At 35.8% G+C, this 24,945-nt stretch overlaps 3 protein-coding genes across 5 annotated transcripts; 2 read left to right on the forward strand and 1 right to left on the reverse strand.

The window, feature by feature from the left end:
• Positions 1-3,067: 3,067 nt before the first annotated feature.
• Positions 3,068-11,651, forward strand: LOC126699464 (uncharacterized). Of its 3 annotated transcripts, none has more exons than XM_050397299.1 (14): positions 3,068-3,796; positions 4,498-4,703; positions 5,164-5,234; positions 5,904-5,992; positions 6,224-6,274; positions 6,553-6,648; positions 6,751-6,827; positions 7,781-7,976; positions 9,150-9,224; positions 9,570-9,820; positions 10,050-10,119; positions 10,196-10,291; positions 10,737-10,815; positions 10,910-11,651. In XM_050397299.1, the coding sequence occupies exons 1-14, from the start codon at positions 3,503-3,505 to the stop codon at positions 10,945-10,947; spliced, it is 1,689 nt and encodes a 562-aa protein (XP_050253256.1). In that variant the 5' UTR covers positions 3,068-3,502; the 3' UTR covers positions 10,948-11,651. The 3 variants fall into 3 exon arrangements, with proteins under 3 accessions (XP_050253256.1, XP_050253257.1, XP_050253255.1); XM_050397300.1 differs by having other exon boundaries at positions 3,069-3,796; positions 6,751-6,795; positions 7,770-7,976; positions 10,892-11,651; XM_050397298.1 differs by having other exon boundaries at positions 3,156-3,796; positions 10,892-11,651.
• Positions 11,652-12,274: 623 nt separating this feature from the next.
• LOC126699412 (arginine biosynthesis bifunctional protein ArgJ, chloroplastic-like) lies at positions 12,275-19,635 on the forward strand. Its single transcript, XM_050397187.1, has 17 exons — positions 12,275-12,580; positions 12,681-12,782; positions 13,142-13,265; positions 13,480-13,553; positions 13,869-13,913; positions 14,211-14,261; positions 14,362-14,430; positions 14,597-14,655; positions 14,884-14,953; positions 15,422-15,502; positions 15,588-15,674; positions 15,920-16,042; positions 16,472-16,534; positions 17,091-17,168; positions 17,247-17,392; positions 17,985-18,055; positions 19,394-19,635. The coding sequence occupies exons 1-17, from the start codon at positions 12,509-12,511 to the stop codon at positions 19,474-19,476; spliced, it is 1,398 nt and encodes a 465-aa protein (XP_050253144.1). The 5' UTR covers positions 12,275-12,508; the 3' UTR covers positions 19,477-19,635.
• A 1,817-nt stretch (positions 19,636-21,452) lies between these two features.
• LOC126699429 (septum site-determining protein minD homolog, chloroplastic) lies at positions 21,453-23,035 on the reverse strand. The gene has a single exon (XM_050397259.1). It carries the CDS (start codon positions 22,840-22,842, stop codon positions 21,832-21,834), a length of 1,011 nt encoding a protein of 336 aa, XP_050253216.1. The 5' UTR covers positions 22,843-23,035; the 3' UTR covers positions 21,453-21,831.
• Between the last annotated feature and the right edge of the window lie 1,910 nt (positions 23,036-24,945).

The following is a 24,945-nucleotide window of genomic DNA, read 5'->3' on the forward strand; positions in this document are numbered from 1 at the left end:
GCAGATCTAGCAAAAGATAAATCAAGTTCCAAAGATTTAACTTTATCAAGTAATAGCATATTCGCAGTTTTCACATTGTTCAAAAGTTCATTAGCATCAAACAGTTTAACAAGCAAATTCTTCTTATTAAGCTCAAGAGATGCAATTTTCTTCAAGCCTAATTCAACATTCATAGCATCTTTTGCAGCAACTTTGCAAAGTTTATTGTAGGCTTCTTGAAGATCCGCGTCCTCAGAAAGTTCCCCATCAGAAGGGTTCTCTTCGGCAGATATGCTTTCATTGACTATAGCAGTAGCAGTGAAAACAATGAAGTTTCCGTCCTCGTCACAACCAGACTCATCATCAGAAACTTCACCATCACTAAGGGTTACAGCCATAGCCTTACCCTTAGACTTCAAGTAGGTAGGACATTTAGATTTCATGTGACCATACCCTTAACATCCAAAACACTGGGGACCCATAAAATTATTAGAAGATTGACCTACTTTTTCTCTAGGTTTATTAGTGTTGTTAACCTTAGTGGGATCATTCTTCCTAAAATTTCTAGGTTCAGCAGTGTTCTTATCTCTTACCCTTCTGTTGTTGTTTCTAAGGAAATTCCTAAAGTTCTTAGCAAGGTAAGCAATCTCTGTAGCAGAGAACTCATCATCAAATCCACCAACATCAATATCATCAACTGACTTAAGAGCCATTGATTTGGATTTGCTAGTCTTAGGTAGGTCCAACTCATAGGATTGAAGAGATTCTACAAGTTCATCAACAAGGATGGAGTCCACATCCTTACTCTCAGTGATGGCAGTTACCTTGGATCTAAAATTTTCAGTCAAAGATCTAAGAATCTTTCTAACAATTTTAGGTTGATCATAGATTTCACCCAAGTTATAAGCAGAATTAACAATATCATTAAGTTTAGCATAGAATTCATCAAAAGATTCATCATCAGACATCCTAATGCTTTCAAATTTAGAAGTTAACTGCTGCAATTTATTGATTTTGACAGCTTTTGTGCCTTTATGCACAGTCTGGAGGATATTCCAAGTAGTATGAGTAACCTCAACATTAGAGATTCTCTTAAATTCCTCCATAGAAACAGCGTTAAAGATAGCATTCATAACCTTGCTATTGAACGCAGCTGCTTCTTTTTGAGAAGTTTGCCACTCACTAACAGGAGTAGTGGGCTTCTCCCATCCGTATTCGACGGAGTTCCAGACTCTCTCATCAATTGATTTCAGGAATGCTTTCATCCTTACTTTCCAATAAGTATAGTTATTCCCATCAAAGTGAGGAGGAATAACAAGAGAATGTCCATGTTCCATGACAACAGGGGTCAAGGATCAGCTCATTGATCAAAAGATCAACAATAAGAGAGCAACTTGCTCTGATACCACTTGATAGTTTTTAAACCCCTTAAAAACACAATTGGATTAACCTAGGTAATTAGCCAAGTTGTTACTTAGTCTAAATTCCAAATCTAGGTTATCACAATTAAATAATCATATCATGCAAAACAGCAGAAAGATAAAAGAGACAATGATATGATCACCTAGGAAACCAAACCGGTAAAAACCTGGGGAGGATTTAACCTAACTATCCTCAAGGTAAACCTGAATCCACTATGAAAGAATCGAAGTTGTTCAACAGGACTTAGACTACTAACATCCTATTGCTACCCACCAGTAAAAACTTACTGACACGACCACGTGCAAGTTCCGAAACCACAGACTCTTTCTTTCTTGGATTCTCTAGCAAGTACAAGCACACCCGCTTGTGTTTCTTTAAGTTCTTATGGCAACAACTGAATGATCATCAAGCTCTTGAAGAAATCTCTTTCTTGATAATCCTAAGCTTGTGTAAAGGAAAACTCCTCATAGATCTCACAAGAGATTTACACAAACAGCAATATGAGCAACACTAAAACGTGGTTAGGGTTTTCCTTTTATACCTAGGGCAAATTAGAAAACCTTAAACGTTTTAAAACAAACTAGGGCTGAGTTGAAATTCTGTAGAAAAACGCCTCTGACTCGATTTTCGATTGATCGAACCTAAGTTTCAATCGATCGAACCAGGCCAAGAAGCATAAATACATTCTGCATCAACTTATTCCAACTTTACATAAATGAACCAACTTTGAACAAGTCTAAACACGACTAAACATCTTGTTTTGATCATGGTTTGCCAACAATACACATTACAGTTCTAAATACATAAAATCTTAAGTCTTTAGAACCTAACACTCCTGTTAAAGCAAGGATGGCATTTGCAGACAAACACATACTCACTGGTATACCGTGTTCTTAAAGCTCGTTATTTTCCTAACTGTGATTTTCTCCATGCAGAGCTTGGCCGACAACCTTCCTATGCATGGCAAAGCATCATGGCAGCCCAGCACATAGTCAATGCTGGCCACTATTGGTAGGTGGGCAATGGCACTACTATTCGAGTGTGGAGAGACAGATGGATCTCACAACCATCTACTTTTCGCACTATCACCCTGCCAAATACGCTCCACATTGACTCCATTGTTTCTGAGCTTATTGATGAAGCAACAGATATGTGGAAGGATGCTTTAATGAAGCATATTTTCCTACCTACTAAAGCTCAGGCCATTCTAAGCATCCCATGGAGCCATCGACACACTCATGACCGCATGGTTTAGGCCTATACACCTAAAGGAATTTTCACGGTGAATAACACCTACAAGATGGCCATCGCATTATCACCAAACACAACCACGGAGGGGGCCTCGACCAATGATATGACGGGACAGTTTTGGCAAACAATTTGGAGCCTTGGTATCCCTAACATGTTAAAAACTTTTGCATGGAAAGCAAGCTGTAACATCCTCCCTACGAAGGTAAACCTTTGCCGTCGTGGAGTGATTGACAATGCAACCTGTGAAGCATGCGGACTGGCTGAGGAAACAAGTGGACTGACAATGCAACCAAAGCACGTGAAGTTTGGGTGGCCATAGGAATATCTTTTGATGCTACGGGTGTAAGCTTCAAGGAGTTTGTTGATCTTCTCTGGTATCTAATCTTTGTGCAGTGCATGGGTAACGATTTGATTGAGCTCATTATCACAATGGCGTGGTGCATGTGGTAGAACCGTAACAAGGCAAGGCTTGTCTCCACCAGACAGACCTGCCATGAGATTATCCACAAAGCTGGCTCCATCCTCGATCACTTCCAGCTAGCTCACCTTGCTCGTCCTCTTTTCAAGGAATAAGCGGATCCTCGTTGGATTCCACCATCCCACCCACGGTACAAAGCTAACATTGATGCCGCAATCTTTCCAGACCTTCACACTTTCGACATTGGGGTTATAATTTATAGAGCATCGATCTGCATTACTGGGCATGGCAAATTAGGCTGAGAGGCTGAAATGGACCATAGTCTGAAGTCGGCCCAATTCATTGGGCCTATTACAACCACCACTCTCTCTTTAGGCCCAATAATAAATATGATCTCCCTGTTCTCAACACCGTCACTTTCCCGGGAAAATCATGGATTTTCCGGTACTATCTCAGTCCAACTCCCTTCGTTGTCCATCAGATTTTCTCGAGAAGCCGAAGCCCTACTTTCCAATACGTCGCAGCAGTACTCCTCTCTGGTCCACGACCAATCACACTCCACCATCTGTCCCTGCCTTGAGTAAAACCACTAGCATAAAATGTACGGTCAAGGAAACTCAAAATCAAGAACCGTTTCAATCGGAAAATGGTCGAAAGGGTTGGATTCACTTTGTAGGTATTGGAGGTTGTGGATTGTCTGCACTGGCAATGCTTGCTCTCAAACAAGTAAGTGTTAGTTTTTTTTTTTTTTTTTTTTTTTTTTTTTTTAAAGTCTAATGCCATGTTTGGTTTCCGAGAAAGTGGAAAAAGAAAAAGGAAAGTTAAAATGAAAGAACAAAGAAAAGTAGAGAAGATAAGAGAAATGAAGTGAAAAGAATCAGTTTTGTTTGTTTCTAGAAGATGACAGAAGCTCAATTTGACAATGCCAAATAGTTATATATTGAAGTTGATAACAAATGGACTTTACAGTTTACATTCTGTTTGGATCACTAGAAAATTTTGGAAATTGAAGAAAAATATAAATTTGTCTTATGATTTTGTTTCAACTTAACTAAAGGCATGGAATCGTTTTCAGTTTAGTAGAGTAAAGTTTTATTTAGTTTTTGACAAGTAGTAGAGTAATATTCTTTGCATCTTGGACCTTGGTAATGGATAATGAAAGCTTAAAGATTGAAAATTTTATATCCCATCTTATGTCCAAATAAAAAAGATGGAATTTTGTTTTTTTTTTTTTTTTGTTCTGTTTGCTTTACAACTCAAATGAATTTGTTTTTAGAAACCAAATTAATTCATTACGTTGTCAAAAATCTTGTCATTGGTAGAAACATGTTTGATGGGGTTTAATTGTATTGCTTCTTGTTAATTTCAAGGTGTTACAAGTGAATCTTTCTTAGGTTTTGAATATTAATAGTGTGAATTGTTTATAGGGTTTTGAGGTTAGTGGCTCAGATGTTAAATGGAGCTGCTACATGGACAGCCTACAAGAGGCTGGTGCACATTTGCATATTGGTCATTCGGTTTTGAATTTGAAAGGGAGTGATGGGTCAAGATTACCTAATGCGATTGTTGTTTCAAGTGCTATTCCTCAAGACAATGTGGAGATTTTGCGTGCAAAGTCTGCTGGAGTGCCTGTGTGAGTACATCAATCTGTCAAATTTGGCATTTTTTTTGCTACAATTCTTTTTTATTTTTGTTGTGTAAGTACTTTGGCTCTTTTTCAATGTATTCACATTTGGAATCCTATGGTCTGCTTTCGAAAGGAAAAGTTTCTATGAAATTTCCTCATTAGATCTATAAAAGTAGTTTCCAATGTTGCCAATGAGCTCTAGCTCAACTAGCAACTCCTCCCCTTGCAAGTGTTAGGTGGACCAGTGAGGTCATGGATTTAAGACCCACCAGGTGCATGTGTAACTTACAATCCAAAAGAACAAAAAGTACTTCCCTGTGATAGCCATTCGTAGATTGGTTTACTTTGTAGTTCAACTAGTCTTACTGTTTGTTTCACTAGGCAGATGATGGAATTTTTTAATGTTTCATTTATGAAATATAATACATTGGTTTACTTGATTTTCCCTTAACCCCCCTATTTACAGACACAAACGGGATTATTGGCTGGGAAGGCTAACGGAGTGCTACAAGCTTACTGCTGTTAGTGGTAGCCATGGTAATAATATTATAGGTTGTAGTTCAGTAGTTCATACAAATTGTAATTTATACAGACTTCTCTATACTCTAAAATTGATGTTGTAACTTGTAGCTCTTTGTACATTTAATATAGGACTTTGGGTAATTGTTCTCTAATCTATTACACCATAATATATGAAGCATTGCTTGGTTGATTATTTGTGGATCTAGAACCATAGATTTTCTTTTGTACTGAATCAACCAAGTTATGAAGATTAGCTTAAATATTGATTTTGTTTCCATTGTAATCAGAGACCAAGATTGCAATTATGTAAAAATTGGAACCATCATTATAATTTAAGATTTTCATTTTATTTTTTTAAGTGGCTAGTTTGCACACATACCCAGTGGGTTTGTGAATGTAAGTTTAACCAATCAATTTATTAGAGATTTATATTGAATCTTTCAATCTCAATTAAGTGTTACTACTAGCTTGCTTAAATTTCCAACAACAAACTTTCAATACTGCAAATAAGTTGAATTGAGCACCTAGCATGTTTTATTTTGCTTGAGTATGCTTCTGACAGTGAGATGTTATTAACAAGAAATCAAGCTAGCATATTTTATCTTCTATCCTTATTAGTAAGTTACCAAACTTATTGATCTTCATATTCCTTGAAAAGAAGTATACATATTATCGTTTTTGCAGGCAAGAGTACAACAGCAAGTATGCTGGCTTATGTTTTGAAAGCAATGGGCGATGATCTCACAGCTGTAATTGGAGCACATGTCCCACAGGTATCTACTTTACTTTGAGCAGCTCTGCAGTAGAGCTGAATTTTACACACGTGGGTATCTTTTATTATTTGGCCATATGCTCCCAATGAGTTCTTGTAGTGCTTTCTCCTTTTCTTTGAACTTCGCATTTTTGCAATTGGTTCCATTACTCAATTGGCTTGTTTTCTGTAGTTGAGACACTTTTCATGATATCACTAGATGCTGGAAATAATCAAAGCTATCCTTTTGCAGTTTCCAGAAGGAAATATTATTTCAGGTGGTGGTCAAAATTTTGTGCTGGAGGTACCGTATCCACTTGTATGAATTGATGAAGAATTTTGTTTCAGCCTGAAAATAGCAAAATTCAAATTTCTTATTTGTTAAATAATGGAATCTCTCAGTGAAAATGTGAAGCAATTTTTTTTTTTTTTTTTTTTTTTTAAAGGATTGGTATTTCATCATCATTACTGGATCCCACTCCACATTTCTGTATGGACAGTACAGATCTGATAATTGTAACTTTTTCTGTCTGTTTCTAAAGTATTGCAACTTTATGCTCATGCACTTTCTGTTCAGGGTAGGCTGATGAATACGATGGCTGTTTCTTGGGATTATCACCTTACATAGCTGTTGTAACCAATCTGGACTGGGAGCATGTTGATATCTTTCAAGATAAGGTGTGTTGATTGATAAGCTTTTTATGCATGGAAACTAATATTACAAGACTGTATTTTCATAGGCATAGTTTAGACTGATTAAATCTATGCTCTCAACATTAGGAGGCAGTTAAATCTACTTTCAGGAGGTTCCTCAATCTAATCAAGGTGGGTGGACATCTCATAATATATGGGGACAGGTATCCATCGCCCACTTGTCTTGTTAAGGATATAATCAGTGGCACTAAGTTAGAACTTCTGGGGCATTGATAGTTTTATTTCTCATTTCTCGTTGCAAGTACTTAATTCTTGTTTGTATGTGATCAGACTTGTATAGGGGTGTGATAACCAAGGATTTGGTCCAGTTAACTCTAATTTTCAGTGCAGAAAGCCAAAAACCTCAAATCAAGATTTGTTACCAAATATATAAATAAAACTAGTTACAGAATTCATGGCTGGTCCAACTTTGTGCTATGATCTTTTATATATATATATATATATATTACATGATTTATTTTTCATGCTTTTTGCTAACTATATGCGATAACTATTCAAGTTCCTCTTGAATCTAATTACCCAATCTCAGAGGTTTAAGCGTACAGAATTTTTGAGTTGATAATGTTCATCTGTTCCGTCTATATGACAAGACGACATTGGGTGAATGGGACTAGCTATCTATTCAAAGTCGGAAATTCACTAAGTCAAACAAAGAAATTTTTTTGACAAATACTAATAATTTTATTTACAAAGCTCCAATTCATTCAAAGTTCATTTTCATTTATCAGCATGAGCATCTAGTTAGAATTTTTAAATTCCTTGAGCAATTAAGCCTAAGAAACAAGAATGTATGAATGATAAATAGCTAAACTTACATGATGTTGCTTCACATGGATGGTGAGAGTCGGATTGTGATATGAACCTTTTTCAAAGATTAAGGCCCAGCATCTCAACACAATATGGTTAGTCCCATAATCCCATTACCATTAACCTATTTAAGGCAGAGACTATAAACTCAAGTTTTCCACCTCAAAATGCTTCCTCATATTCATATGCTGCAACAACAATGCTATATAAGAAGTTCATGAATGCTGCCTATATGATTTTATCTGTTATAGATTCTAATTTTGGAATTTCCTTGGAAGGTACACAACAGTCCAGATACGCGTTCTTTGCTAAATCACAGGAGACAAGCGACTGGATCAGAGTATTCCAGTGGTGTGATGCCGGCTCCAAACTTGGAGCTATTTGATGAGCATTACAGAATAACGACTTATGGAATCTCAAGTCTTAATGATTGGCATGCATCCTCAATTCACCCCAACTGTCATGGTGGCAGTGATTACACACTGGTAGGTTATAATTTTATTTCTACATCTCTGGTTGCCCCTAATGTAGACCCAACGTATTTATAGAAAGCTAAAGCACATATACATTGAAGCTTCTTTGGTCTTTGGAAAAGGATTTGCCAAAGTTTTTTTTTTTTTTTTTTTTGAGAAACAGGATTTGCCAAAGTTATGATACAAATTTTGGCAGGTAAATTACATTCTTTGATATCGACATGTATAATCACAATTAATAATTTCTAGATTTGCCTCACTTTTCTTTGAGGGCATAGAATGGTGCCCAGAAAATATAAGCTTTCGCAAGAAGTAAGAAAGATATGTATAATCTAGAACATCTAATTCCATTATCCCCCCTCCCCCCCCTTCCGGCCCTCCTGTTTTTTTCTTTTTCTTTTTATTTGGGCCTTGAGAAATAAGGTACACTGCAAGCAGAGAAAAAAAACAAAAAAAAAAAACAGCAAAAAGATCAGGAGAAAATAATAACTCAAATAGAAAGGACTACAGAACTAATGTGGAGAGGTGGGGGTCTATTCCTTATTATTAAGTACTTGTTCTTAATACCAAATATTACAGAGTGATTTAAACCAAAAAGGGTAATTATCCAGTGTCAGTCCTGCCTAAGTGAGTTCTTGAAACAGTTTCTTGGATTCAGTTCTAACTTTACTCGTTTTTTGCATGAGCTGGTTACTCTAAATTATAAATTAATCTAGAATTATAAATATTTCTTAATTTTAAGATGGTTCTCATAAAAATATTGGTATTTCAACTTGCATGTTTAGGCTATATCTTTTGCATACTCTTGTGATTTATTCCCTCTCCCAGAATTGTTTTTATCAGTAAAATAAGAAATTTTATTGCATCAAAAAACACATTAGCAAAACAGACTTCCCTGTACACAGGTTGTCAACCAAAGAATCTATAGAGCTAACAAAAATTACATCAATCCAGAAATTCCTCCAAGGAGGAAAAAGAATGCCTACTCAAAGCAGCCATCCAATCATACAACAGTCTTGAGAAAAACGGCTTCAACTCTAGCAATGAGTGTTCAATCCCTCTGCCAGAATGCCATCCAAATTCTGAAATTCGTGCCTTTTAACTGTTTACATGAGTTTTCTAAATATGAAATTTCTAAGACATAATACATTCATCTAATCTAATTTAGTACGTGATTATCTGCAGTTCCATCAGGAGTTTCCAGAGGTAGATATCAGTCTACAGATTCCGGGAGTTCATAATGTCCTCAATTCATTAGCAGTGAGTGAAAATGTTTACTTAGTTTTACAAAAAAAATTCTTTATGCTCAAAAGCTCCAGTTTCTTTTTGTATTTCATATAGAGTTATAAACTTCTGCATCACATCTATTTTTTTCTGATGTCAGTTGGTATTGTAAGTTAGTCAGATGGAGTTTTATGTACAGATTGACTGTTAATTTTTTTTAATTAGTTTGATTATTAGGATTGGAAATATTACAGGTTGATGCATGTGTACTATGCTTCACTTTCTAGTTTCTTGGGTTATTGGTCTCTTAAGTTCCTCAAATATACTCTTAAATTTTCTCTCTTTTTTGGGTTAAGCTATCTTATTTTATGTTATTGTCAGGTTATTGCCACAATGATGGCACTTTTTAGTGACAGAATGCAATATTATGAGCTAATCAGTCATGTAAGACTACACTTGAAAAGTTTCAATGGTGTTTCCAGACGTTTTGAGATGATTGGTACAATTTGTGGATGCCATATATATGATGATTATGCACACCATCCAACAGAAATCCGTGCAGTTCTTCAAGCAGCACGTCAAAGGTTCCCATTCAAGGCTATATGGGTGGTATTCCAACCTCATTCTTACAGGTATTCTCACATAGAATGGGAACAAAGACTTTTTTTTTTTTTTTTCCCTCTAAATGGTTAAATTACTTAAGCACTCGGTTGGTCCTGAACCCATGACCTCCCACTATAACTTGCTTTTTACAAGGAGGGAAGGCCTTTGAGCTAGAGCTAGAGGTCCATCTGCCAATGTAGTCATTATTTTATATGACTCATTTTACTTTCTGCTTATGGTAGCTTTTTTCTTTTGCAGTCGTCTAGCAGCATTGAAAGATGAATTTGCCACTGCACTCAGTGATGCAGATCATGTTGTGGTTACAGAGGTACAGTCATCTTGGTCCATAATCTTTGTCATTTACAGGTGCTAACGGCAACTAACAGTTTGAGTTATGGTGTCAGGTTTATGCTGCCAGAGACAAAGGTTTTTGGGATGTTAGTGGAAGTGATTTAGCTGCTTCTATTAATGGCCCACCTTGTGAATATATCTCTTCTCTGGTAAGACCTATATCTTACCTTCACAAATGAGGGACTTTATATGTGATGGTCACTTGTCATTCATGATGTCAGAATGGTAAAAGACTACTTGCTGTGCTCTACTCTGATCAATTTGGTGAATTAAAAATCACAAGAAAAATGTTGTAGAGATTATTTAGAATTAGGTGTTGCATTTGCTCTCCTATGAAGGTCTCTGGTTGCTAGATCTCTCTCCTGAGAGCTGACATCAGCTAAAAACATTCACTTAGTAAATAGTCGTCTCATTAAAGGTCTTCATATTTGTGTAACTCCAAAAGTGAAGTTTCATTCCAGAGAATAAATACAAGATCAACTCTACAAGAAAAAGCAGCTATGTTATATTGATTGATAGGTCACAAACTAGATGATTTCTTTGCTTGTGCAACCTTTTATTTATGGTCCATCTTGTTCTTTTGTGGCTTTACAGGATGCTGTAGTTGATAAGTTGGTGTTTCAGATATCCAAGGACCTTCATCGCCAAATTGTTGTTTTGACCCTTGGATCAGGCAAAGATCTTTACTGCTTACCTTTGGATTTTCTTTCATCACATTTTGCAATTGTTTTAACCCTTTAAACAAACAGGTGATATTACTATTGTAGGCCCCAAAGTGCTTCAGAAGTTGCAACAGCAATACTAGTGAACTTGTAGATTCCATGTGGCACCTACTTGCGCATTACTTGATTGATTTTTGAAATTCAGACATTTCATGATTCCAAACCTCTGAATGAAGATTCCCAAGTCGAAGATAATTCATACACTTCTCCAATATAAAGTATGAGATGGTCTTGCCAATTGCCACTGAATTTGTCTGGTGTGGTACACGAGTATTTTATTGTAAGAAGCCAGCTTCTTTCAGTTATTACCGACCATCCCACAAATGACCTGACTTGCCTCTTCTACTTTGGCAAGAAATGACTTGTGAGTCTGTGAATGTCCTTGTGTGACGTCCGTTTGATTCTTCTATGCAAAGATGAAACTGGTGGCCGGTTATGTTATTGGTAATGATAGACATGGATGGATGTGGAACTGTCAAGGAGAAAGCTGATGACACTGCAACTGCAAATTGAGTTCCATGTAATGAATTTGCATTTCCAATTTGTGTTGTACTATGTTCCCATTTAAGGAAAACGGAAAGAAAAGATTAAATGTTTTGTTGTATTGTGAGGAACTGAACAACAGAGTTCTTTTCAAGTCTATTAGAGGCTTGAATGGTTGATTAGCTGGATATTTCAAGAAAAATGTAGCATCATTTATCGATAAAAGAATTCAAGAAACAAGCTTGTGATAATAAGGAACTCCTCAAACAACTCCATTATTGGGTACTATCTTATCTTTCTTTTATACAGATTTTCTATGGAAACTCTTTCTACAGAGAAACTCCACACTCAAATTTGTCAGGCACCATATAAAGAGGATGTTAAGTGTAACAGATTAATGTAGTGCTACATTACGAAGTTTGTTTGGACTTTGGACAGACAATTTGTATGTAATTTCCTTTCCCACTTGCCACTTCAATTTTTAAATCCCCACTCCACCTCCATCCAATCAAAATAGTTTTAAGGAAGAAAAGAAAAGATGGTGATTTGGTTTCTTGTCAATTTGTTGGACTTTATTAGTGATGGTAGTATTGTTTTAATAAACTGGCCCAAAAATAGCCCAAAATTAAAAAAAAAAAAAAAAAAAAAAAGGCTTTCAGTTCCTCTGCTTCACAGAAGAGCAATTTTTACATATTTCAATATCCCAACATTTTCAATTAGTACAATGTTAAATTTTATTTTATTTTATTATAAATTTTATTACATAAAACTTAACATTACAACCCACCTTGTTGGTATTTTTTTTTTTGTCTCATTTGCAGTGGCTACCAACTTGGCAGATAAAGCGGTTGAATTTAAAAAGTTTAAACAGAACAAATGTTTTATGCACTGAGCTCACGAGAATGAGGAGGACACACTGACTACCCTTTCGGATTTTCTCATCTTTCTATCTCGGTGTTCTTTATTCTTTCACATTATTATTATTATTACTCAAAAATCCAATTACATTATTGTTTCAACGCGTGCTTTAAACGCCTACTGTAGTGAGTACTGGCTACTAGTGTCTACAACAACTACTACATACAAAACACAAACGCAAAAACCCTTTTTGACTTCAGCGTTAAACCCTAACAATAGTTTTACAATCGCAGACGATCAGATATGTATCATCTCTGTGCTCCTACTCACTATGTCTCCTTCAAACTACTTCAACCACCACTAAGTGCTCCAAAGGTCAGTATCACTCAATTCTCCTTCTTCTTTTTTTCACTCTCTGTTCAATAAAAGTAAGTTTAGTTTAAGAAAGGAACTCTGTATTTCATCACTGTCACAGTTTCAGAGGGAATTCAAAATACTCGCCACTGCTAATGACGCCTCCAACGCCAATTACATTCCTAAGGCTCCCATTTTTCTCCCCCAAGGCCCATGGAACCAGGTGATCATCTTCTCTTCTTCTTTTTTTTAATACCAAATTTTGCATTATTTGTCAAAAGAGTACTTTTGTGGAAACAAATTGATCAAGCAGAGGATATGGAAAGTTAGTTAAGAGGCACATGCACATGCTAGATTTTAGGAAGTTGTTAGGAGTAGTAGTCATGTGCTTTATGAAATTCAACATGTGATTAATATGCTACAATTGTATCCTAGCATGTGATAAAATGTGGGTGGGTTGGTTAGTTATGGATGATGTCAATAACTAACTAACCACACATGCATTGTAATAGATAGATTGACTGTTGGTAAATTTCATGTGTTTGGACGGTGCTAATTAATTTGAAATCTATGATTGTATAGATTCCTGGGGGAGTCACTGCTGCCGAGGGATTCAAAGCTGCCGGTATGTATGGCGGTTTGCGTGCTAAAGGCGAGAAACCTGATCTTGCACTTGTCACTTGTGATGTCGACGCCATATCTGCAGGTTAGCTAGCTTTAATTTTTCTTAGGAAATTTATTTGCATAGTAACTTGGATTAGTACCTTTCATTTTGTAGTAAAAAAATATAGTTTCCAATTGTTTGTAGTTTTAAGTTATTTCTTGACTTGTGTGCACTTTAACAAATATGGCTCTTTGAGAATTTAAGCAAGTAAAGGATTTGATTGGAGATACTTTTTCATGTTAAAATTTATTTACAGGGGCGTTTACTACGAATGTGGTTGCTGCTGCACCAGTGTTGTATTGCAAGAAGGCGTTGGACATTTCAAAAACGGTATCCCAGAGTATTGAATGTGCTATGCACATTTTTGTGTCAATTGTGATTATGAGCCAATAAAGAGGGATGAACTAGTACTTAGCATGAAATTTAGAAATTATATTATTATGATCATTATCTTTTCCAGCTAGACTTCAAATGTGGTAGAATGTATTTTTGAAGTTATTTTCTTTTGAAGTGCTTGTTACCTTAAACATTTTCTGTAGAAGTTACTCACACATTTTGCCAGTAGATTTAGTAATATAGTTTTTTTTTTGGGTCACTTTTGAGATTCTTTATTATGTCTAATGACTAAATTTGGCTACTCATCAGGCACGTGCAGTGTTAATAAATGCTGGCCAAGCCAATGCAGCAACGGTAAGATGTCTGATTATCTAGATGTTTTCCTTGTACTTTCTTGTCCAAACACAGCATAGTTTTAATCTAAAATGTAGTAAAGCACCAAAAAACATCCTTGTTAATCCCCGCAGGGGCATCTGTGGCCATGTCCAATCCAAAGACTTGGGATTTCTTCAAGTCACCCTACATGATTTTCTGTTAGCCAGTTACTGTGAGATGTATTCATCAAAGAGGGAAAAAAATGATGTTGCTTTGAGTGTGAACTGTGTCTTATGTGTGTCTTATGTGGCTAATTGACCTACCAATGATGTCCAGGGTGATGCAGGATATCAGGACGCGATAGAATGTGCCAATGCGCTTGCTGAGGTATGCTACCTTTAGAGTTTTGAACACCTCATCTCATCGGTGTGGTTGTACAGGTTCAATTTGTGCTCACTAATCAGACTCAGAATATTCGTTGTTGCAGCTACTTCAAATGAGACCGGAGGAAGTGTTTATTGAATCCACAGGCGTTATTGGTCATAGAATAAAGAAGGTAACATGGTGACCTTATGTATGTTATGCTGATCACATTGATGTGCACTATGCCTGCTGAATATAGATCAGCTAAAAGTTCTGCAGCAATTTTTTTTGTCATATAAATAATATGCCTTGTTGTTTTTAATCTTTTACATATAATTGATGCTTTATTGCATATGCAGGAAGCACTTTTAAATTCACTTCCAAAACTAGTTGCTTCACTGTCATCATCAACTGAGGGGTAATGCTCATGCTTTGTTCATTTTAGTATGTGTAATTGACGTTTATCCATGTCTATGTTTTGTCCTTCCAGTCATCTATATTTATATATATATATATATATATATATATATATATTTTTTTTTTTTCTATTGTATTGAACTATATATAAGCTTCAAGTGATCTCCTTAATAGGTTGTTTATATCCTGTTTGTTAAAACATTCTTGAACTTGATCAGCGCATGTGCAGGGCAGATTCTGCAGCAGTGGCAATCACGACGACTGACCTTGTTAGTAAGAGCATAGCAGTTGAGTCTCAGGTGTGCAAGTACTTGATTTCTACGTGTATATATGTTACCTTGACAAATTTAAACTGATGATTATCAGTATTATCCATATATTGGGTTAATTGTGCTACTTGCTTGGATGAGGCATTGAATCTAGATACTGGATCAAAGGCTCAAAACAGGAGCAACCCTTAGATTGGTTGCTTGATTTCTAATGCATAATTGGTGACTCAGCTGAAGTTAGATATGGAGAAACAATGTTAAAAGTAAATGGTTTGATTTGGCAATGGGCTGTATTTTATTATACCCGTTAACAAGTAAAGATCAGTTAACAAATTGAAATTCTTCCTTTGTAGAAAATGTTGTTGGATTTATACAATAGCTTTATCTCAATTTGATAGAACTTGCACCCCAGGAAATTAGAATTCTTCAAATTTATTAGTCTTGGAAATCAACTTCCCTGCAAACAGACAGACCTGTAAAAGTTGATAAATTCCTCAGGTTGGAGGGAGAACAGTAAGAGTTGGGGGAATGGCAAAAGGTTCTGGGATGATCCACCCAAATATGGCTACCCTGCTTGGTGTATGTATCCTCACGGTTATCTTGCAATTTTTTGCGGGAAGCGTACATATTTTTCCATTCTTTAATATTGGGTTATATGTTCCAGGTAATAACAACTGATGCCCTGGTCACAAGTGATGCTTGGAGAAAGATGGTGCAGATTGCTGTAAACAGAAGTTTCAATCAAATAACTGTACGGAGTATCAATGCTTTAATCCTGTTCATATCAATGAATAGGCATATACGTAACCTAATTCCTTATCTTAGAATTTTGCATTCAAGTGGTGATCCTGTTCTATCCACTATATATCTTTGGCAATCATGCTTGTTCATGTGAATGGGCACCCAAGCTATCCTTTTTAACATGGTGTGATTAATCCCACACTTGGGAAATTATGAATATTATATATATAATAGCTGGGTGATTTGGTGCAACAGGTAGATGGAGATACTAGTACCAATGATACTGTTATTGCGTTGGCTAGTGGCTTATCTGGATCAACCAGGATAGCTTCAATAGACAGTTATGAGGCATTGGAACTCCAAGCATGCCTTGATGCAGTATGTTATGCTGCCATTAAACTATTCACTCATTTATACAAATTTATACACTGCCACCAACTTTTCATTGTATTTGTACTCTGTTCCCTTCGCCTTGACCCTAACAAAACCTCTGCGTTTATTTACTCTCAAGTCCTAGTATAAAATTACTGATTTTTTTTTTTCACTTCACTAAGATTGTAAAAGATCCTATTTCTTCTTCTTCTTCTTCTTCTTCTTCTTTTTTCCCCCTTTTCAAAATGTAGTGTTGCACTTTACCAAACTCTTTGCAATTGCTAGTGCTCAAATTTGTTCCTAGGCCTTATTCCTGCCTTTTTTTTTATGGTTTTACAAGAGGGATGTAATCAGTCAGAGGCCTCAAATTGAATCTATCTGAACCAGTTATTGGGTTTCATATATTTAAAGATTTTATCAATGTCAAATTTTCAGGTAATGCAAGGTCTTGCCAAAGCAATAGCATGGGATGGAGAAGGAGCAACATGCCTAATAGAGGTCTGCATCTAATATTAATGTTATCTCTACTTATGAGCCAAATTTGATGCTTTGGATTTGCCCCATTCTTTAAAATGGACATCCAATAGAAACCTACCAAACCTACTCTTGTTGCTGAATCGTAACTAGTGCTGGATATAAACACAAATATGAGCAATGAACAAATCTCTTAAGCGGAGCAATGCAAGAGGGAATGCTCACATCTACTATGAAGCAGTATCCTCTTATTCATTATATTAAAAAATATAAATATATTATGAACAAGTATAATTCTTTCACAAAGAATGCAAAAGAATGAAAACGCAGAAATTTAAAGCTTATCTTAGTGACTTATTCTAGTTCAAATGGCAATTCCTCCTTCCATCAAAATGGGTTCGAGGATAAGGTCGTGCCGTCATGGGTGACCCATTGGGTATGTAGGTAACTTACAAATAAAAATAAAAATAAATCTTTGTGACATAATTATGATTTCAAACTCAGCAATATGCTATGATTTTAGAGAAGTGGCCAGCCTATACGTTGAAATCTTCCAGCTAATTCTACCTTGGTTGTGTAGGTGTCTGTGACAGGTGCAGGCAGTGAGGTTGAAGCAGCAAAGATTGCACGCTCGGTGGCATCTTCTTCACTTGTTAAGGCATGATTTTTAAACTTGACAATCCTTCCAATACCTCACTTCAGCTAAGTCTAATCTGCTGACAATTTTGTAAAGCAGGCTGCTGTATACGGCAGAGATCCAAATTGGGGGCGCATTGCTGCTGCTGCAGGTTATGCAGGGATTTCTTTCCACCAAAACAAGCTTCGAGTATTGCTAGGGGACATTTTGCTCATGGATGCTGGCGAACCACAACCGTTTGACCGGTAATTCTAAGGCTTGACTATTTAATTAAAATCTGGGATATAACCAAGAACTAGTTCTTTTCTCTGTAAGATTTGATCTTACTTATGTTTTTTTTCTTCTCCTCATTTAAGTTCCTGCCAGTTTACATCTATTATTTCCAATGCTCTGTGGAACTAGATCATAAGCTTCTTCTTTTCTTCCTTACTTGGTTCTTTTCCTTTTTCTTTTCTTTTTTTTGTGGGGAGGGGACTTGTCGAACAGCATTGGGTCACTTGAAAATTTTCTATATGATACTTTTTTGGTTTCTGTGTGTTAAAAAATGCAATAAACTTTGCAATTATAGTTGCAGTTTTGATAGATACAAGATGTAGCCATCATCTAGATGCTAGTGCAAGCGCCTTGTCTCTTTCCCAACCTAGCATACTTCTAACTGAATTTATAAGGGAGAGGACTCTTGTATTTGTATATATGTGGGCAGTTTTTATTGTGTGAATGCATGCATGTTGCGTGTGCATTTTGCCTTCTAAGCATGTCACTTTTTGTTTTCCAAATATCTTCTCACCTTGCACCTAAACAGTCTCTGATCTCTCGAGTAATTGATGATATTTTCAGAGCTGCAGCAAGTAACTATCTGAGGAAGGCTGGTGAAACCCACAGTACAGTTGAAATTCTTGTATCAGTTGGTAAGCTTCTGAAGTACGCATGAAGCATGCATATGCTACTTTTGCTCTCTATTGACGGTGAATTCAAAAACCAAGTCCACTGATATTAGCTAGTTAAGGGATCACACTCGCCTAGAGGGTGGGATCAACATAATTTTGTAAAAAATACCAAAAAATAATTATCTGCAATTTGGCCTGCTAACCTTTCTTTGCACAATGAATACTAATATTAGTATAGTATGTTAGTACATCAATCTAAATCCAAACAATTCAGTTAGGCTCACATCCCTGCTTATTCTGCACATTTGCTTGGTTGTTGAAGCGCTAGGATAAGAGCATCTCCAGCAGATTCTCCTAATTTTTGTATTGTTTCAAGAATGAACAATGATTTTTATCTTTTAGCTACCCACTTTTTCAAATACACTTTCCAATAGATTCTCTATTCCATTCTCTATCTCATTTAAATATTATTTCTTCATTCATTCTTCATTCATTATTTATTATTTTTTTAACAACTAAACATCTTCTAACATTTTTTTATTCAATACCTGATTATTATAATAGAAAAAAAACATTTGAAGAATGTACAGTAGCCCATCAGATTTGATGAGCTACTGTTCATGAGCCAAAAAATAATTTAGGGTTTAGAGAATCTATTGGAGACCTATTCCATTCTCTATCTCATTTAAATATTATTTCTTCATTCATTCTTCATTCATTATTTATTATTTTTTTAACAACTAAACATCTTCTAACATTTTTTTTATTCAATACCTGATTATTATAATAGAAAAAAAAACATTTGAAGAATGTACAGTAGCCCATCAGATTTGATGAGCTACTGTTCATGAGCCAAAAAATAATTTAGGGTTTAGAGAATCTATTGGAGACCATTTTTTTGGTCTCATTCTCTATTACAGAGAATATTTTGCTTTTAGCTACACCATTGGAGATGCTCTAACTGAATTCTCTTCTAAAACAATTTAAATAACTACTACATTTTTTTTTGAAAACAATGTGTTAGCTCTTTTGCTTCGCGGCAACTAATATGGGATGCATTTCTTAAAGTGAACAATTCCCCTAGCTGAATTTAGAATTGCTCTTTGACCAGCCATCTTCAAAAATTGAGATTTACTCATGTAGTTGACAACTCATGTTTAGTTAGCCAACACTTGATGGCTCCAAAAGAATAAAAAATTATCACCAGCTGGTCTTGCTTTGATGAGGTTAACTTTCCTAGTCTTGTGGCATCGCATATTCTCTCTGCATGTGTATCTTTGCAAGTATAAATGATTATAACGAGATTGAGCATCTTTCAGTGGATCTTATTTGATTTGAATCATATCTTCTTCCAAACAGGTGATGGCTTGGGAAGCGGGCAAGCATGGGGATGCGATTTAAGTTATGATTATGTCAAAATAAACGCAGAATACACAACATAGGAGAATTTGCGTTGTGTCATCTCATATTTCTTCTCACTTCACAGGATTTTCAAACAATAAAGCCCACTTATCACATTTTTCTTGGTTTAATATTTTATCATTGTTGTATCTTGTGTGTTTTTCAATGAAGATCTGCCTACGCAAAGCATTTTTCTGCAATCAACACAAGCTATTCCTTGATGATGGATTGAGAGGAATTGATATTATCTACTCAATGTTACAAATATATTTCAAAGGTCATTCCTACTATCATAAGAAATAATTAAAAGTTTAACTGGATATAGCATAGGAAATCAAATAAAGGAGTCTACGATAAAAGTCCTTCCCATGATAAACTACATGATCAGCCTAAAACGCTATTTATGCAGCAAAAGGCCAACAAATATGTGATAAGTTAGCAACAGAAACATATTCCCCATTCCAAACAACCCCTACACACATTCCCATACCAATATTTATCTCGAAGATAAATCTCTATCTTGAAAAAGGAAAAGTATCACCCAGTTACAAGACTTTTATGAAATAGTTCTTCTACAGACAAACTTATCACAATTTGCTTAAGTACTTGACTGTGAATGGTGGGCAATCATTATGAATGGTTGATTGTGAATTGTGGCAAAATTTGTCCCTAGACTCTCTCTTTATAAAAAGGCTTTAGAACTGGAAACAAGATTTCAGCCCTTCATTTCAACATAATGTGTGCCCCAGTTCCGGTATTATTAACCTAAGGTTTTGAATTGAAACCAAACTACCTCCAACAGTCCACTGTTTTTCAACCTGATTGTGAGAACTGACAGGCCAGGCTTAAACAAAGCCATCAAAATGCTGGTTAGACATGAAAAAAGGTTCTACCTGTATTAGCACCAGGCAGTCTTCTTTCATCACAGACTAGGCATTGATACAAATCTAACAACAGGACAAACTTTGAAATCAATGCAGTATATACAAAACAGCGAACGTCTTATGTTAAACTAGTTAAAAGTTATCACCACTCAACCAAATATCGCATGTATCATCCAAAGCTCTTAGACCATCAGAAACTAACAAAATGACTATATAGATAAATATTGAGAACAGCATATACATGAAAGTCACTTCAAAACAGCTCTTTGGTAAAGAAAAAAAAGTAGGCGGGCTAAAATGTAAATAATGTGTAGCATAGTAAATACATATAGCAGTTCCAAATGATTAATTGCCACAAAGTCTCAGTTGATTAAGGTACACCCGAGGAGACAGGTTCAGATAACAATGATACCACTGAGAAGAAAGGGCAGAAAATTTCTAACACCAAACAGGTTCAAATAACAATCCTGGCACTAACTTTGATAATGTTCAATAGAAAAACACACTTTGTGATTTAATTCAAGTACAGATCCATCCACCAACAAGTTGGCATACTGAAAGAAGTTGCAATAAGCATTGACACCAGCGCTGATCCTAAACTAAAGTTAGGATTAGCATTAGACTAACCGGAAGGCTAGTTGAGCAAAATATTTGTCACAAGCCCAAAAGACACCTAGCAGTGAGCTAGGTTGTTGCTAGCCAAACTAACTGCAAGCTACAGTGCATAGCCAAGTCTGGCTAGCATTGTAAAAGTTAGCAAAATAAATCATTCTCTCTCTCTCTCTCTCTCTCTCTCTCTCTCTCTTAGAAACAATTTCTGCAGAAAGCACTTAGTTGGTAGCCGCAATTACATGACTGATTAGGAGCCCAGTTATATGAATGTATAAGAATACGCATGAATCTCATATACATATGGGGATTAAACAAGGGATGAAATGTAGAATCAAACAATAATATAAACTACATCAATCATCCATCTTTCATTCATATTTATTTCTCTAGTTTTACATGGTCAGTTAACAAGTATGATACATTCAACGGTTATAAATGATTGATTTTCACAAACTATTCATATCTCAGTTGATCACATTACACCCAAAATACAGGGCCGAAAATTTGTAAAACCAAATAACTTCACAGAACAATGATTTCCCAAAATTAAGCTTGAACCTTCCAATTCCACAATGATAACAAAACAAATAGAGATTTTGTCTTGACTAAATACAGAAAATCAATCCTTGAAGAACCAACATGTTGTCACTACCCTACCGAAAGCATCGAATGCAATTGAGCACAACTTAACTATAAAAGTTAAAAGCACACACTCCTAACATTAACACTACTAAAAATCTAACAATCAAACAAACAAAACATTAAATTATCAAAAATGAAGACTTGAAGAGAGTGACAGACTTTACTGACCCCACTGTAACTGTACACAGCTTCACCCTTTCCCATCCTCCAAAATTCAACACAATCCCATGCATGGTGTTATGATGTTCAGTTCAATTCTCATCCTCCGAAAAACGAGAAGAACCCGCGCTTTTTGGGTTCCTCCTCCATCATCACAGCCTTCATACTATCCTGCTCAACAAGCCGCCAAGCAGCTTGCTCGAAAGCCAACCCGGCCAATGTGGGTGGCTTATTCAACACAAGAGGGTACCCTCTATTGGTACTTCTTATAACTTCCGAGTCCTCAGGAATCACACCCAACAAAGACAAACCCAACATTTCTTGCACATCAAGCACAGACATCATGTCCTCGCCTTTGATCATATCAGTCCGAACCCGATTCACAATCATCTTAATGTCTCTAATTCCATCACATTCCAACAACCCCGTGACTCTATCTGCATCTCGCAAGCTCGTGATGTCCGGCGTGGTGACGAGGACGGCCTCATTGGCCGGAGTAATGGCGGTGATGAACCCGGCATCGATTCCAGCCGGACAATCGATGATGATGAAATCAGGGGAACCCTCTTGGCGAGATTTCAACGCGTCGACGAGCCAAACCAGGGCTTTCCCGCCGAACCCAATTGGCAATTTGGATCTGGGTTTCGAAATGCAGAGGAGTTCGAAGTTGGACCAGCGCTTGTCGCGGACCAGAGCTTGGTCGAGGCGGCAATCGCCGTTGAGGACCTCGACGACGGTGTAGTTGACGCGGTTTTCGAGGCCGAGGAGGAGGTCGAGGTTGCGGAGGCCAACGTCGGCGTCTATGGCGACGACGGAGAAGCCGAGGCGGGCGAGGGAGAGGCCGACATTGGCGGTGGTGGTGGTCTTGCCTACGCCGCCTTTGCCGGAGGTGATGACAACGACACGCGGGGTCTCTCCGGCCAATTGGGGCTTCCTGTTGTATTGGAGGAGCGACTGGGTTCTGGTTGCGAAGTGGGGTTTGTGGGGTTTTGGGGGTTTTAGGGTGTTTGGGAAATGGGGTTTGAATGTGGTGGAGAAAAGTGGGGTGGAGCTGTTGAGGTTTAAGGAGGGTTTGGGGGTTGTGGGAAATGGGTTTTGGAGAGAAAGCATTGTTGCAGTGTTGGTATAGAGAAAGAGAAAGAAAGAGAGTTTTATTTAGGGGATGAAGAAGAAAACCATTTTTGTGTGAGTGAGGCAATGAGCTAAAGCTGTAATAAGAAATGAGAAGTGAAGGACTAATGTGAAGTGAGAACTCAGAAGGCCCTACAGCTAGGCTCTGGAGTCAAGACTCAAGAGCACAGGTTGGTTAATTGGCCTTTGTTTGGAAATTCCATCATCTGTCTTTCTTTTTTCTTTTTTTTCTTTTTTTATGGAAGTTTTGACAAATTTACCAATGAAATACATTATTTTTGTATATTTTCAATATTTGCAAAATTTCAAGTTGATCAAAGATTTATAGTCAACTTAAATTCAAGTTTTTATAGTTTAAAATAATGCATAAAAAATGAGTTTATGGATCGAATGATAAATAACATCTAATTTACATAAAAATTGGCATGAATGTTAAGAAAATATAAAACATGTAATTCAACGGTGAAATTTTTAAATTATAAATTTTATAACAAGTTATTGAGTAATGTAATATCATACATAGTTATATCAAGTGTAACTTAAATCCGAACCTTAAAATTATTATAAAATTAACATTTTTTTGTGAGTTTTGTAACTTAATTGGTATAAGCAAGAAAGTAAAAACAAGTAAATTGAAAAGGTATTCAAATTGAGTAAAGCAACAACAACTTAATTGGAAAGAGATCCAATTGAGTAAAGCATTTAGTAATAAAATGACATAAGCATGATGCAAGAAAGCTTTCATGTTGACGAGAATCGTTGGTGAACCATGCGGTCAAGGGAATAGGGATGTTAATACAAAATTCTCTTAATCTAACAACCTCTTAATGGTATAGTAATTTATATGGCGATTTAAATAGTAATATAATTGTGTTCGGAGTCTTGTAATTCAATGGTAGTAACTAATAATATTTAAGTTCATTTTAATGAGATTCTAAATAAATAAAAAATCATTTTATGACAAAAATATAGGTTCTTTTTTTCTTTGGGTAGTTATTATAAGAACTAAAAACAAAAAAGTAATTGTGTCTCTTCTTTGTCTTGATCCCCCTTTCTCGCTATCTTCTTATGAAAAAATAGCAACCGTTTAAGGCAAGTACCCAAAAAAAAAAAAAAAAAAACCCCTCATAAATTTATCTTTGGTAGTTGGAACACTTTAAACCCTGGAGTCAAAACTTTCATAAGTGTATGTTTCATGTGTATATTTGTTTGGGGTTTTCGAATTTCATAAATTTATATTTTATGTGTAAAGGTGGGATTTGTTTGGGGTTTCTGAATTTCATAAATGTATATTTCATGTGTAAGGGTGGGATTTGTTTGGGGTTTCTTTGGGTACATTTATGAAAGTCTAGGGTTTTAAATGTCTCATTTAAAAGTCTTTGTTTTAATATGTCCCAATGATAAAATTATAGGATTTGTTTGTACCTTCTTCAAATCTTTTCAATAAATATAAAGGTATAGAGAATTCTATATATTATCGAGTATAAAGTTGTAGAGAATTCAATAAAAGCACTAGCATCCGAGGATGCAAAAAAGTTTATATTTTACATTTTCAAAACCTACTTTTATTTATTATGATATCTCATTTTATAACTTATCCAATATCCTAATTTCTATTTTTACATACATATAAATTATACCAACAAATAATATAAAAAAGTCAGTTTCTCTCTCTCTTCTATTCCATCTCTCTTTCCTCTCTACTTTTTTGTCTTTTTTTTAAAGAACCTTTTTTGTCTCTATTTCCTCATTAAAATAATATATATATATATATATATATATATATATATATTACATCCTTGTGAACAGGTGGTTCTCATATATGAGTTGGCATAAAAAAAATAAATACCTACCCCTAAATGTGGCTTAATTTTAGCTTGTTGGTTGCTAAAATAGCAAATGAGAAGTTTTTACACCTCCAGTACTAGTGCTAAGGGACAAGGGTTTCCTATTTTTTAACTAATGGGAAGGGAAACCATTTGTATAATTTTATTAAGAAAAGTCATATGACAACTTTTTATATGCCTCATAAAAAAGTTAGTAGCATATGATTTAAAATTTAATGTGTATATTTTTTTTTTG

The sequence above is a fragment of the Quercus robur genome, chromosome 9 (genome assembly GCF_932294415.1).
Source record: "Quercus robur chromosome 9, dhQueRobu3.1, whole genome shotgun sequence".
Taxonomy (NCBI): Eukaryota; Viridiplantae; Streptophyta; class Magnoliopsida; order Fagales; family Fagaceae; genus Quercus; species Quercus robur.

What these genes read in the sequence shown, in the direction of transcription:
- LOC126699429 (XM_050397259.1), bottom strand. Translation starts at nt 22,842, where the DNA reads ATGCTTTCTCTCCAAAACCCATTTCCCACAACCCCCAAACCCTCCTTA.
- LOC126699412 (XM_050397187.1), top strand. Translation starts at nt 12,509, where the DNA reads ATGTATCATCTCTGTGCTCCTACTCACTATGTCTCCTTCAAACTACTT. An exon ending in CACCACTAAGTGCTCCAAAG is followed by an intron (nt 12,581 to 12,680) that starts GTCAGTATCACT and finishes TCACTGTCACAG; the next exon opens with TTTCAGAGGGAATTCAAAAT. An exon ending in TCCAAGCATGCCTTGATGCA is followed by an intron (nt 16,043 to 16,471) that starts GTATGTTATGCT and finishes TCAAATTTTCAG; the next exon opens with GTAATGCAAGGTCTTGCCAA.
- LOC126699464 (XM_050397298.1), top strand. Translation starts at nt 3,503, where the DNA reads ATGGATTTTCCGGTACTATCTCAGTCCAACTCCCTTCGTTGTCCATCA. An exon ending in TTGGAGCACATGTCCCACAG is followed by an intron (nt 5,993 to 6,223) that starts GTATCTACTTTA and finishes ATCCTTTTGCAG; the next exon opens with TTTCCAGAAGGAAATATTAT. An exon ending in TGTTTTGACCCTTGGATCAG is followed by an intron (nt 10,816 to 10,891) that starts GCAAAGATCTTT and finishes TTAAACAAACAG; the next exon opens with GTGATATTACTATTGTAGGC.